A 15,409-nucleotide genomic window follows, 5' to 3' on the forward strand; every position below is an offset into this window, starting at 1 on the left:
AACATTACCTAAGCGCGTCCGTATTGCAATTAATTCGGAAATGGATGTAAACATATGCTTTGAAAGAAACAACACTATCGGATCTGTGTTGGATTTGAGAATGTTGAATTATAAAAAAAAATCCCTTTGGTTGATTCATACGTCTTATAATTCCAAATAAAACACAGTTATTAGTCGAAAATCGTTACAGCGTAGTAAACATACATCTTGTCAAATACGAACACAATTATTTACTTTGGCTAATTGTAGTACACCATGTTTTACCTGCGATTTAGATGAATGTCGTTGTTTCATCTGCGAACATAAATATACAACAGCCAAGTAATGCAACCTATTTAAATAGTCTAGGTAAGACGACATTGTATCCGAATGCTTACATTATTAGAAAAGCCGATTGTTAGTTTTTGCTAATTTTACTTTTTTGTTCAATCTGCCTTTATTCCTTCTGCGCTAAAATAAACTACGAATGAGCGATGGGTTATAAGTGTAGGCTCTTGTAAAGACCTTCAAAGCGTTTTGCGGTTGCCGCGTTGAAATTATTTAAAGAGGCCTTTTCACAGATTTTGACATGTTTTGAAGTTTGTTATTAAATGTTTTATATTGATAAATGTTAACATTGGATCTTAAAAGCTACAGTAAAAAATCAAGAATAAAATCCAAAAAAAAGAAAAAAGTAAGCCTCAGCAGGTCTCGAACCACTGACCCCTGGAGTCCTGGAGTAAAACGTCTACGACCTAGACCACTCGGCTATCCTTCCAGATACAATGACAAACGTATTTTATACTCTATATAAGTAATCCTCGTAGTTTCACAAAAAACAACAACAGAACTCTCCAAATTATTAATTCGTTTTGCGTTGCCTCGCTATAGAATTTTCAGATGTTTAAATCGTCAAAAGATGCATATAATGGCTTATTTAGAGAATGGTTAATGTTCAGTATTACTGTTTCCTCACAAATATCATAACTAAAACGAAAAATTGCAAATCTGAAACAACTTTTTTTCAATTTTGTCAATTTATCCAAACGTGAAAAGGCCCCTTTAACTGCGCTCTCGGAAAACCGGCCTATAAACATGACGTTATGTATCGTTACAGATTAGATTGTGCAGGCCGCACACGCTGATCAGATACGACACTTTCCGCCTAGTCCGGATTTAGAAGAGACTTACTTAAAACGAACAAAATCATAAAAGCGGAAAGTGTCGTCCATGATATGCACACGCACATGCTATTCTTGGACTTCCCTTTACGCACATAAATTAGGTCCCGTTTTTCCAGGGGGCGACTCCATTTTTGCCAGCGTCAGTGTGAATGTCTACTGTTAATGTGCTCTTCATTGTATTTCATTTCTTTCAATAGAAGCTGTCAAGTATTTAAACAAAATTTTCTCTTCGCTCTTCTTTGTTTTATCACTTATATGTTATCTTATGCTGACATAGCAAATCTCCAAACTCTAGATTTTAAATGGCGAAACACTTGTAAAATGTTTTATATAATTTTGCGATTCTCATTTGTAAATTAATAAACTATATTTAAACTATTAAATAGAATAAATTTATACGTATACGACACCAAGTGTTGTTATCAAATATTGAGGACTAGTTATCAATTTCATGAATGCGGATATTTATGCTAGCAATTGTATCTAATGAATCATAGTTTAAGGGAGAATGGCCTTCGAAATTATTTCATGATCGATACACACGTATGATAAGTGGCCGTCACAATCCTCACGCATGACAAATTCGAGTCCAGCTTTATTTCGTTTATATGAATTACAAAAAGGACACCTTTCACTAATTTTGTATCACAACGTTTTTTTATTCTTAAATGTTAATCGCTTTAAAGTAAGAGACCTTGTATATGCGCTCCCGTAGACCATGTATTATATCGAACACGCGGTGGTTCTGTCAAACTAAACATCAGAACATATTTGAGAATGCAATCGTGCGTGACAAAACCGTCTTGTATGACGAAATTACTCTTATATTCGGATTGACATTAACTAGACAGGTAAGGCGTTTTTAATAATGATCTGTGATAAATTAATATCATTGAAATTAAATTGATGCGTTTCACATCAAGCATGAACATAAACACTGTATTTCACATCTCTGTGTTAATACAAATTATTAAAATTACTTCTTTAATAATAATAATAATTATTATTATTATTATTATTATTTATTAGTATTATACGTAGTTAGTTAGATAACAAGTGAGTTAATTATTTAGTTACTTAGTTAGTTAATTAGTTAAGTTGTTTGTTGGGATTGTTTTGTTCGTTCGTTCGTTATTTTTTTTTCGTTCGTTCTTTCGTTTGCTCTTTCGTTTGTTTGTTGTTATTAGTTAGTTAGGTAGTTAGTTTGTTAGTTTTTTATTATTATTAGTTAGTTACTTAGTTACACATTATTGTTAGTTAGTTCATGTTGTGTCTAATCAAAAGCAATAATAAAATAAAATGTTAATATAATTGACAGGCATTGCCAGGTTATACCCAAAGAATTCAATATTATACATGTAACATGTATATTTCAAATGAGTGGGTTGGAGGTAAACAAGGGTGGAGATTCGCATGTACATCGCTGTTGAATTCTTAAAGCTGTTATAAATTGGGACGGAGTGAAAGGAAAAGGAAATTAGCAGATTTCTGTTAGTGTTTAAGTAAAGCCGTTGGCCGCGTTCATTGATCAATAGTTCGTTACGTATAGTCAAATACTTGAATTGGGAATTAGGTGAACGAGACACAAAGTACAATCTTTGACAGTGCTTTAAGCGGTTATTATGGACTGTTAAAGTCAACCAAATATTTAATCATGTAGCCAATTCTGAACATTAACATAAGGCGCCAATAGGCGTGTGTTACAAAACTGACGTTAACAAGAAGCTGGTGTCTTCTATGTGAATATCGTCAAACAAGAAACTAATATGTTACTTTTTTTACCAATATGACCATGCTCTGCATAGTGTGTTCTAAAATATTTTAATTATCAAGTGTATATTATGTATGAGCCGCGCACTGGGCAAACGGGGCTTAATGCGTGATTAATGCATGTGCAGTCCACACAGGCTAATTAGGGGCGACCGTTTTTGCCTTACGGAATTTTTCGTTTAAATGAAGTCTCTTCTAAAATAAAATGTCTATTCGGAAAGAATCGTCTCTGATTAGCCTGTGCGAAAAGCACTTACTAATCTGGGAAGACACTTTAAGCACATGCTTTAAACCCCGTTTTACCAGAACGAGGTTCATATACGTTGGCAAGTGATTAAAGCTACAGATTAGCGCCGCTCTACATCCGTTCTATCATGGTATGACGATGCATAATTAATATCCCGCCTTGCTTTTCAGGTAACACTCTGCCAGTGATCCCGCACGTGCGTGTATTGTTATACAGAGTAGGAATATATTTGTGTTGCATCCGACGATATACCAAGTGAATGTGTATGTTTGGTTATACAAATAAAGTTCAACAGTTATTGCATAGGACTGGTCCTTTAAAGTTTACGCATTATTATATTCTACCGACCATAATTATGTGCGGATTGTATTTGGAGTAACTCTGCGCACCTTTCACCGTATAACAACGTTGACGATGAAATTTTCTGGATAACGACCAATTGTGACTTCTACGTAAACCACGTCGACGACGGTTTTTAGAAAGTTTTCTGTTCAAGCTGTGGACAGGAATACATGTTCGTCAAATAGTTAATGTTGAGTTCACAAGTGACAAAGCTATTTGGACACAAATTACCGACTGGGCTCTGTCACAGCCGTAGGGTTTCATCTGTAGCCTGTATTGACACATCTGTAGATGTGCGGGGTTTCGTCTGAGTGAGTTTAACCTGTTTTACCAGTACATGTTATTGATGTTTGTTTGTATTTAAACATAAATGTAAAGCATCACCGTACCATATCGTTCAGCAGTATAGAAGTAAACCTGGTAGGGTACTCCTTCACAAAATACCACAGTCAATGGATATTCCCACATCACTGCGCAATGTTATCTTACGCTTACCCGTGCATTACACTGCTGGGAATTGCATATTTATTGATTTATTATGATACTAAGGAGTAAGAGGGCCGTTGCCTATACAATAGCATCTAAAGTGCAGCAGTGAGCATGGTAAAAAAATACACACAATGTCCACTTGATTGTTTTGAAGACATACTGTCTCATCAAAAGTGTGATTTTAGTCAAAAGCGAATGCCGGTATAATATTCATTGCATGGAGCGATACATCGCCCGATAAAACAGGGAACACGTTAAGAATAATTCCAAAACATGCGTTACTGTTCATATGTTTACGATTGTTTCAATTAGAAAAAGATACATGTACCTACATCAGTGCTCTACAACACAGTAAATCTGACTAATTTCAGTCGCAAAATGCAAATGCTTACAAAGCGAGCTTATAATGTAACTTTTATACAATGAGGCATTTCGTTCACTGGAAATCGGAACAATGCACTTCGTTATATGATGTATTTATATTATAAGAACCGTGCATATTGCTTTCATTTGACTACTGAAACGATTTCTGCAAAGTTAAAGCAGTTGACAACGCGACATTGATTCACATGAAAAACTTTAATAATTAACTCTTTCAGTGCTGGAACCGGATTTTAAAGGCCTTTGCAAACAGTTTGGATCCAGATGAGACGCCACAGAACGTGGCGTCTCATCAGGATCCAAACTGTTTGCTATTCTGAAAGTATTCTTTGAAAAAAATCGAAGAAAATGCTTATTTTAGAAATTCAGCAGACGACATTTTAGCAGACGACAAATTTCCCAGCATGCAAAGGGTTAATGAGTGAGATATGATACTTTAATTTCACGTTGAAAGGTTAAGATTTAAAACAATATCATATATTATTAAAGCAACATGAGGTAGTACTTTCATTTGCTTATGTAATTGTCTTTCTCATTTAAACAGTTTACCGATAACAACTTTCTGCGCAGAGATTTATTTTATGACGCCTTTGTCTGGATAAAAGGGAGGCAACCGATACGCAATGCACTGGATTGCCGTAGTGGTGGTGTTTGCTCTCACGGTGGGCTATCTGTTCATCGGAGCGGCGGTGTTCCGGAAGTTGGAGTCGGACAATGAGCAAGAAACCAAAACATTGTCCTATGCAACGATGCGAGAATTCATGGGTACGTGTGCCGGTACTAATTACATACTTTTTATTCAATAATAAATGACAATTTGAGTTTTAACCGTTAATTGTCGTGTTTTTGTGTATAACAAAGTTGTTCCAAACAGGTATTGCAACTGTCTCATTATTTTCATGATGGAATTAATCAAATACACCTCAGCCACAAATCAGAACTGTCTGTCGCTGTCAATATTCGTCATTAATCTCACTTTAAGTGATTTCAGTTGCTCTAACTACATATTTATTTACTTTTATTAATATATATTTGTTCTAGTATGTTAATAAAATATTAATTCGTGGCACGAAATCCTTTTTATTGCGATATTTATTTGTATCATTTACATCGCGACTATAAACGTATGATGACCCAGATTATTCATATGTGTATACCTTATGACAGGAAACAACACCTGCGTCAGCGCAGAGGAACTCGAAGAGCTGATTCGGAATATGGTGTCTTTGTACAAACAGGGTATCCTAGCAACTGGCAACCAATCAAAATCCTCGGCGGACCAATGGGATTGGTGGAGTTCGTTCTTCTTCAGCGCTACCGTCGTGACCACAATAGGTGCAGTTGTACTTAAACCATAATTTCTAGCAAAACCTGCTTCATAATGGGATAAACGGTGAAAATTAAAATAATATGCAAAAGTTGATGGATTATTAAACTCTACGCATTTCAAACAAAAAGTAAGACCATTTCGCTAATTTAGAAAATGTGAATATATGTAAATACAGATATCATCTTTCGAACTTATTAACTCACTGATACTTTATTTGAAAATATTAATAAATAAAGATGCTTGTGCATTTTCATTTGTATTTGAAGAGGCAGTGTCCCGAGTTGTCTTTTTTGAGTTTTTTCTTACGTCATCTTGTTTTAGAGACCGACTTTCATTTTGCTTCAGGTTACGGACACATCTCACCGTCGACGCAGGGCGGAAAAATCTTCTGCATCTTTTACGCCGTCGTCGGCATACCGCTCGTCGGTATTTTCTTCGCCGGCATCGGGAAAAAATTGATCTTTCCGATTAAACAGCTTCGGAATAGATCCGACAAGAAACTTGTCCAAACGGCCATATCCGTATTGATAGCTCTGTTCGGTATAGGTCTGCTGATTTTCTTGCCGGCCTGGGCATTTCATCATTTCGAGGGATGGAGTTTTCCGGACAGTATTTACTATGCAGTTATAACGCTCACTACAATCGGATTCGGCGATTTTGTACCAGGTATGTTGCCGATTTTCGTTTTCATATTTATGCTTTAATTCTTATATGTCTCAATAAGTGTTTTCTTGTAATTGTCCTTTAAGAGTTAGAAGGTTTCAGCAGTCTTTTGCACGCAGATTCTGATAGAGCGAGGAATCTCAAGTTTACTGAACTTATTTGCAAGACTTAACTACCATAGTGGAAGAAGAAGAAATCCCAACAGAGTGGAAAGAGGGTTACCTCATCAAGCTTCCCAAGAAAGGCGACCTCAGTTCCTGCTCCAACTACCGAGGAATCACACTGTTGTCCATCCCAGGAAAGGTGCTTAATCGCATCCTGCTGAACCGAATGAAAGACGCAGTAGACCCGCATCTCCGAGATGATCAAGCAGACTTCCGAGACGAGAGAGCGTGCACGGATCAGATCGCAACCCAGCGCATAATTCTGGAACAAAATCCCTGGAGTGGAATTTGCCGTTGTATGTCAACTTTATTGACTATGAAAATGCGTTTGACAGTGTTGACCGGGAGTCCCTCTGGAGACTTCTGAGACACTACGGAGTGCCAGAAAAGATCACCAACATCATCAGGAAGTCTTATGAAGGAATGACCTGCAGAATTGTTCATGGCAGACAGCTCACAGATGCCTTTGAAGTGAGAACTGGTGTGAGGCAAGGCTGTTTACTCTCACCTTTCCTGTTCCTGCTGGCCATAGACTGGGTAATGAAGACATCAACGGAGCAGAAGCGGAATGGAATTCAGTGGACACTCTGGTAACAGCTGGAAGACCTCGACTTTGCCGATGATTTGGCTCTTCTCTCCCACACCCAACAACAGATGCAGGAAAAGACAAACATGGTAGCGGACAACTCAGCGAGACTGGGCCTCACCATCAACAGAGGGAAGAGCAAGGTGTTCAGGACCAACGCATCCAACAACACATACATCCAAGGCGAGGCGCTGGAGGAAGTGGACAGCTTCACCTATCTCGGCAGCATTGTGGACAACCAGGGAAGAACGGATGCAGATGTCAGCACCCGCATCGGTAAAGCACGAGCAGCCTTCCATCAGCTGAAGAACATCTGGGGATCCAGCGCAATTGGCATCACCACCAAGATTAGGCTCTTCAATACCATCGTGAAGCCGCTACACCTCTATGGAGCAGAAACCTGGAGAACCACTGTCACCACCATAAAGAAAATACAGGTCTTCATCAACACCTGCCTCAGGAAGATCCTCAAGATCCGCTGGCCAGACAATTTCTCTAACGAAGAATACTGGAGAAGAACAAACCAGCAGCCAGTTGAAGAAGACATCCTTCAGCGACGTTGGAGGTGGATAGGCCACACCCTTCGCAAGCCAGCATCCAATATGACAAGGCAATCTCTCACATGGAACCCCCAAGGGAAAAGGAAGAGAGGGCGGCCTAGAAACACCTTGCGCCGTGACCTGGATGCAGATGCTAAGGAGCTGGGCCAAACATGGAGGCAGCTGGAGAGACTCGCCCAGAACCGAGACGCCTGGAGGAAGCTGGTTGGCGGCTTATGTCCCAGATGGGACCACAGGCGAAGATGAGATGATGAGATACTCGTATAAAGAATATATACATACTTTAAGTGCCCGTTGTGGCCTTGACGGTTAAGTCGACGCCATAGTTTGTGCACACGGCGTGTCGTCTTGACATGATGATCAATTGTTCAAGGTTATGGCGGAATCCGACCATGAGCAATATTGAAATGGACCGGGCAGGAACATCTTCATCATGCATAATGGAACATATGATTGAGCCGCGCTCTTGGAAAACGGGGCTCTAGGGATGTGTTTTAGTATCATCACATAATAGCTGTGTAGTCTGCACAGTCTAATCAGAAACGACACTTTCCGCCTAGACTGGATTTTCGTTAAAAAGAGATTTTCTTCAAACGAAAACCGCCATTCAAGCGGAAAGTGTTGTCCGTGATTGGCCTATGCGGACTGTATAGGCTTATCTGCTACGATACTTTACGCATATGTATTAAGCCCCGTTATCACAGAGTGGAGCTCAAATAAATAAGCAAGATTGATACCACCACGTTTCTCATGCGCAGACTATGGCGCTCGCCTATAGGTCAAGGTCATTATCACGAAATAAATATAATATGTCACCAATGTGCAAAAGTTGCACAACTTTTTCATTGCTGAACACGCAAGCAGATAACTTAACATCAGCGCCAAAATCTGAATAGCCGAAATGCCAAAGAATCGTAAAAAAAGGCGATAGCCTCCAAGTGTTTCTTGCTTTAAATAATTGTGAACAGAATTTGACTGCTTTTAAATAACTCTATCAAAGAAATTCATTAACATGTAGTAATAACGAAGACCATGCTTTTTCAGTTATAAATATAAACCATTTGTTTGAATAATCTGTATACATCTATAATAGATTACTGAGCAAAAGTTAAGTGGGTATAATCAGTATTTATGCGCGAAATATCATTTTACAAGGTAAATGATACCAGAGATATTAATGTTTGTAAAAAGTATAGAACACAATGCGTTCGATTGTCTATGGGAACAAATAAGTCGTTCTGAAATAAAAACTGCGCTTTTTGCATGTGGGTAAATTGTTCTCTTAGATTAGCCATTGCAATCCGCACAGGCTGATCAGGGACGATACTTTCCGATTTTTTGAATTTTTCGTTCTTAAATTACACTCCAGGTCGAGATGAGAGGAGTTACAGGGCCGGGTACCAGGTTCTGACCATTGTCTGGATTTTCATTGGCCTATCCTGGTTCGCCATCGTCGTGACCGACATCTCCGACATCTTCAAGGCGAAGATCGAGAAGCGGGGAACGAACGTACAACGCAGGAAATCTCACATGTCGTCGTCTTCAAAAGTAGGTCGTGATGCGCGCGCATGCATATTAGATGGTATTCAAATTGGGACTCAAACGGTTTAAACATATTCTTCCGGTCAAAATTTAAGTACCCGAGAAAAATCGGATCGAGGTGGGTCAGGTATTTAATGACTTAATTACAGTATAATTGCATTAATTTTCACGACCATTTTTAACGCATTAAATATTAAACTGTTTGTCAAGTCATATTATATAGCATATTATTATTGCTGTTATTTTGATTAATTTCGTTATGAATGAAGCACTAAAGATAATGTAACTATTTATAAGTCTAGGTATACACAACGTCGTTGAACGTTGTCACTAAATATTTGTATGTAATGTCAATAATGTCCTTCAAAAACTTCATTTTACTTGGATTAGCGATGAAAAGTATACAAAAATAACTTGTCGAGCAAAAATTGTGATTCCCCTTACTTTGAGGTGAGAAGCCAAAATAAATTTGACTACGCTCGAATGCCTTTCAACGTTGAAATCGATCCATTTTAGTGATCGAAAAAGTCCCATGTTTCCATTTGAATAAACAAGAATACTCGACGTTAACGCTTTTATTGCGCCCATGTTATGTATTTATGAATATTTAAAATAGAAACATTGATTAAAATGAAAAGAATATAATTACCGACACTTGTTCAATAAACTCTTTAACCATTATAATCTACTTCGTAACTAGATCCTCAGATTCGTATTAGGTTACACTTTACATCCTTTTAAAGCGATTCGAATCTTGTAAATACTACAAGTAGCAATACAAAATTGAATTGAAGATGTTTAAGCGAACATATCCGGAACCGTAAGTGCACGAGTAACAGATTTATAAAATTTCAAGTGTCATTTTAAAGATGAAATAATGACCTAGACAATTGCGTAAAAACAGTAACCAGAAAACATAGAATGTACTTATATCCATCTACCTAACATGCATCTTAAAAATAGATAGGTTCAAAATGTGTTGTCCATTGTTTTAATGAACCTCCCATTTTGAAAACTGGGCATGTGCGTAAAATATCATCCCAGATTAGCCTACGCTGTCCGCACAGGCTAATCAGGTAGCGTACATTCCGTCTAGAAAGTGTTTTTGTTTAGAACATACACCCTTTAAACGGAAAAAACCCACAAAAGCGGAAAGTGTCGTCTCTGATTAGCCTGTGTGGATCTGGAACGACACTTGACGCACGTGTATTTAGACTCGTTTTATGAGAGGGAAACTCAATTATGTATTTGAGTTTGGGTAATAACTATACTTATTGCATGGTTTTCCATCTATCTTTCAGGAATTCGATGCAATACGACCGAAGGCGGACTCGAGGGTATCAAGAGCCTAAGTGACAAAAATTAATGGGGTCATATCGACAGAGTATACAATATACAGACATACATATTTTTATGTTCAGTGATTTTAAGTTCGATGCTGCTTTAAACATCATTGGTGGAAATGTTATAAAGGCAACAGCAACAAAACAGCAAATAACGAACATGTATTGTTGCCGGCAGCTGGATGTTGTAAAGGACATATGATCGCATCGTTCAACCCCTCTCTCGCCCTCATATCATTACCGATATACCCGACGTGTCCGTTTCATGAAGACGGTTAGTACTTTACCAAGTTGAAGTAAAATGGATATGAATAACAGACACTTGTGTTCTGTTTCGACGAAACGGTCTCAAAAGTGTCTCACAAAGCATTTAAAGAATATAAGCATTTCGATTGTGTGTTTGAAGTTTAAATATGTACTTTAAAACAAAACGTATTTTTTCGAATGGTAGCGAATTATTGAAAACTTTTGTCACTTGATTGCATATGCGTTAATTGACCTATATAATTTTTTTTTGGTACTTCCTTTTTCGTGCGCAGATAGTTTTTTCCTTAGTATAATTTTATATAATTAGAAAGTTCAGCTTAAAATATTTGCTGAACTTTGTATGTTGATCTTTAAGTAAACATAATTTACGTTATTTTTGGTTCTTGCTCTGTGAGGATTAAATTATCGAACACAGATGGAATGTTAATATATGTTATTGTAATTAAACCTTTATATATGTTATAGAACGAATTTCTGATACAAATATTAAATAAAATACATAAATGAACATGAAAATATATCTTTAAAAAGCGATAGAAAAATACACTTACACATAGAATAGGTACGGCGAGGTAAAATAAAATACAATAAACGCATTATTCATAACGACTGCGAACAATACAACATAGTACATGCGCGTCTCAATAATATGTAATTTAAAAGTTATGAAATAAAAGTAATAGTTTACTTGAGAAAATATATGATTTCCTCCAAACAATTACAGTCTGAGATGTTCGTGCACGTGAATCACGAGCCAGGGTAAGATAACTCTAATGTAGGTAATTCATGCATGAGGTTTATCTGTTTGGGTTGCTTCCCTTTTACCAGTGAAATGTATTTGAATTGAAACTCTAAGGTCACAATATACTAAATAGTTTCCCTATATAATTCAATGTAAAAGCGACAACTTTGAGCGAAAATAAATTCAACATTTTGCACATAGAGACCCCCATAACCATACCTTTTCTTAAAGGCCATTCTAAGCGGAATCGATTTATGCAATAAAAAAGATATGTCATATTCAAACCAAAAAAGAACTTGACGCTAATCAAAATCGACTGTTTTTGCAACTTTTTTCGGTCGTTTCTTAGTGGAATGTAACCTTTTTCAGTGCAAGGCTTTACTAAAGTCTCCAAGTTTATCATATTTCAGGGATTCGGTCGTGAACACCTATTTATGCCCTACCATTATCTCCGAAAGATAAAACCCGATCAATAGTTTAAGATGTAAAACATGCATTCGAGTCCACTATGATATTTTTTTAGAGAGTACAGCGCCTACATGAAACTAGTATTTAGTATATTGTAACCTCTAAGACATACATTAAATACATTTAAATTAATCAATTTTGTTTTAGAGGGAACAATCACAGGCACTCGGCATTAGCTACTAAACCCCCCCCCCCCCCCCCCCCAGCTGCTACCCCCCCTTCCCAAACTTTCAAAATTGTCCATTAGTAATAACAAATAACATGACAAAAAAGTTCGTCGAACTTTTTTTTTTCGACGAACTTTTTTGTCATGGGGGGTAGTAGCTAATGCCGAGTGCCTGTGGGAACAATGGGTTTCATTATTGAAGATTCATGTGTAAAAACCTGATCCATTCACGGGATATGAGTCGTCCCACATGTGGCACATGTAGATAATTGTGCACATGTAGATACTTGTCATCACTTACACCACACAGCTATCATAAGACCTCACTAGACTACCCCGCTTGATGTTTTAAGTGTCGATTTTAACTGAATTGTTAAACGACAAGTCATTATTCACGCCAATCTTGTGAAGAGCACGTGGATACATCTGTACAAGTACTTTATTGTTTCATTTCAACATGTCAGATACGTCCTGAATGACAATTATACAGTAATCTGTGCTAAAATTAATTTAATTAATATTAGCACAGATTACTGTATACTTGTAATTCATTGACACAGCAGTATAATATAAATGCAACTATTTATAAACGTAGATTATACAATTCTTATACATAATTCTTACAGAAAAAGTAGACTTTTACCCATGTTTACAATGAATCAATTCTATCACTCAGCAAACGTCACATTCGTTGAGTCTAACTTGGCGTCTTGTGATGGATAAAGCCTTGTTCAAAACGAAAGTTGAATGAATTGTCAAAAAGAAAATCGAACAAATCATAACAACAATCGATTCGAACATGTAAAATTTCCTCTTTTAGCAAAACTCCAATCCACAATCGTACACAATAGATCCTGCGCAATCAACGCAGGATTTCCGTAACAGTATCTTCCCATGCCCTACCAAGATCATAGATAAAGGTTTAAATTAACTAAAATGATGTTGCGCTCGTAGAATTCGTAGTCTACGTTCGGTTCTCCGAAATATCGGTGCATACGCCGCCATATTTACGCTAAATTACTGAGTTACATGAGCCTTTGAGCACACGTAACTTAACGTGCAAAAATACGGTAAACGTAACTTTACGAAGTTTATAAAAACGCTACTAACTGAACGTTTTGTACTTGCGCATGATTTTTGAACGTACGTAGTTTTAAGAAACGGTCCCCAGGTCAACAATGACCCAATGAGCAGCAGTAGTAGTAGCAGGGACCTATACAAACAAATTGTATAGGTCCCTGGTAGTAGTAGTAGTAGTAGTAGTAGTAGTAGTAGTAGTAATAGTAGTAGTAGTAGTAGTAGTAGTAGTAGTAGTAGTAGTAGTAGTAGTAGTAGTAGTAGTTGTTGTTGTAGTAGTAGTAGTAGTAGTAGTAGTAGTAGTAGTAGTAGTATTAGTAGTAGTAGTAGTAGTAGTAGTAGAAGAAGAAGTAGTAGTAGTAGTCGTATTAGTAGCAGTAGCAGTAGCAGCAGCAGCAGCAGAAGCAGAAGCAGTAGCAGTAGCAGCAATAGTAATAAAAGTAATTGATAATCCACAATCGGTATTAATTTACTAACCAAGAAAGAAAACGATGTTTACTGGGTATATATTTTGCAGCACAACTCTTCAGCGAAATGTTCGTGCAGTTATATAATTAATTTAATTATACAGTTTAAAAACAAAGAAAGACAGTTTATATAAACACGACTGTATTGCATGCCGTGTTAATTGATAAAAAAACTTATACATACGCTTCATTTTAATAACTATCATTAAATCGAAAATTGTGATTCATTTGCTGATACAATAGGAAAATCTGATATGACTAAACTCGGTGTTAAATGTCATTGGAAATAATGATCGACCAAATCTGATGTCATACTTTAATTGTTTGTAAAGGAATACTATAGCCTATATATATAGTGACTATTCACGCGTCGTAAATAGAGTATATTTTATAAAGACAATACTACCGAACTATACTCAGTGGCGTATGCTATCTGAATAAGTAAAGAAACAATGGTTTTGTTTTTTTTTGAGTTGACATGAATGAATGTTTACATAGCATATGATATCTAGTAAGCTAGTTTGTGAGTGTATATAAAGTACATTATTAATGTAATTCGTGCAATATCTTTCATTTAAAAACGTAATTGACGACATTATTAAAACAAAATACTAATTAACTTGATTTTTATATTTGAACCCATGTGCTAAAGCGGATTTATATACGTTGACAAGGAATTTAAAGTACCATTTATAAAGAGTTTTCACTGGAATAAAATACGGACTATATCTGAAATCGTTTATATTGTCATCATCGTGACAATTAATACAACAGCAACCGCAACAGCAGCACCATCGCCGAAATTCGAGCTGTCCTTTTGAAACTCCATTCTCCCGGATAATTGTATTCAGAAATTATAGGTATTTAGGAAGAAGATGCAATTGGACACTATGTATGTGACAATACTTGTTCTATTAATCCTGTCACAGGCTACCATTGGCCTGTCCCAAGGTAGGTATTTTTATTATAATGACTGCAAAAAAATTAAACCGCTTGTATAGTATTGGGGTTTCAACAATAGTTACTAAAATTGCTATTAAACGAAGAAAATAATAAAATAAATACTTTTTTGTCCGCCGCCATCTTATTGTTGCAAGACATTAATATCGATATATCACCCGAATAGAAATAAATTGCATGTACTAGATGAATTCATTTTTTCGAAAAGAAAAATACAGCAATAGTTTGGCAAGTTATTGCATCGCATGCGCAGGTACTTATCAATGTAAGTTTATTGGATATGGAAGGTGTTATATTTCCCATCAAAACAAAGGTGCAACATAAAATGTTTACAATTATCATGTGATTACACAACTTTGTTGTATGCCGAAATTATTAACTAAGGTACTTTATAATTGACGGCAAAATACTAACAATAATTAGAGATATGTACCAACACGTGGAATCATGTATAAAATCATGTCCTAGCTACTCAGATTTTGTTAAAAACGCTGTATGTGCGCTTCGACGGGAGTTACCACGCCTCTGCTGTTCGCACTTTTTTGTCCAAGAGCTCCAAATATATCTTCAAAACGACACACTCAGTCTACCTACACCCATTTATGCCTAGCGTCTAGAAAAAAAGGTATTGGCAAACAGCGCAGACCCAGATGAGACGCCGCATGATGCGGCGTCTCATCAT

At 36.7% G+C, this 15,409-nt stretch overlaps 2 protein-coding genes across 4 annotated transcripts in view; both read left to right on the forward strand.

The window, feature by feature from the left end:
* Positions 1–1,873: 1,873 nt before the first annotated feature.
* LOC127875239 (potassium channel subfamily K member 2-like) lies at positions 1,874–11,309 on the forward strand. Of its 2 annotated transcripts, none has more exons than XM_052420126.1 (7): positions 1,874–2,014; positions 3,351–3,833; positions 4,998–5,157; positions 5,560–5,727; positions 6,068–6,388; positions 9,065–9,243; positions 10,539–11,309. In XM_052420126.1, exons 3-7 carry the CDS (start codon positions 5,016–5,018, stop codon positions 10,587–10,589), a joined length of 861 nt encoding a protein of 286 aa, XP_052276086.1. In that variant the 5' UTR covers positions 1,874–2,014; positions 3,351–3,833; positions 4,998–5,015; the 3' UTR covers positions 10,590–11,309. The 2 variants fall into 2 exon arrangements, with proteins under 2 accessions (XP_052276086.1, XP_052276085.1); XM_052420125.1 differs by having other exon boundaries at positions 4,937–5,157; positions 10,539–11,308.
* Positions 11,310–14,207: 2,898 nt separating this feature from the next.
* Positions 14,208–15,409, forward strand: part of LOC127875238 (fibrillin-2-like) — a 29,731-nt gene continuing 28,529 nt past the window's right edge. Inside the window, exon 1 of one of the 2 annotated variants that reach the window (XM_052420123.1) lies at positions 14,208–14,718. In XM_052420123.1, coding sequence (XP_052276083.1) covers positions 14,643–14,718 — 76 coding nt within the window. In that variant the 5' untranslated portion in view covers positions 14,208–14,642. The remainder of the gene's footprint in view (positions 14,719–15,409) is intronic. The other variant, XM_052420122.1, reaches the window with a different exon arrangement.

The sequence above is a fragment of the Dreissena polymorpha genome, chromosome 3 (assembly GCF_020536995.1).
Source record: "Dreissena polymorpha isolate Duluth1 chromosome 3, UMN_Dpol_1.0, whole genome shotgun sequence".
In the NCBI taxonomy this organism is placed as follows: Eukaryota; Metazoa; Mollusca; class Bivalvia; order Myida; family Dreissenidae; genus Dreissena; species Dreissena polymorpha.

Excerpts from the sequence above, each read along its gene's own strand:
- LOC127875239 (XM_052420126.1), top strand. The coding sequence starts at position 5,016 with ATGCACTGGATTGCCGTAGTGGTGGTGTTTGCTCTCACGGTGGGCTAT. Across the intron at positions 5,728-6,067 it reads TACCGTCGTGACCACAATAG|GTTACGGACACATCTCACCG; the intron begins GTGCAGTTGTAC and ends ATTTTGCTTCAG. Across the intron at positions 9,244-10,538 it reads ACATGTCGTCGTCTTCAAAA|GAATTCGATGCAATACGACC; the intron begins GTAGGTCGTGAT and ends TCTATCTTTCAG.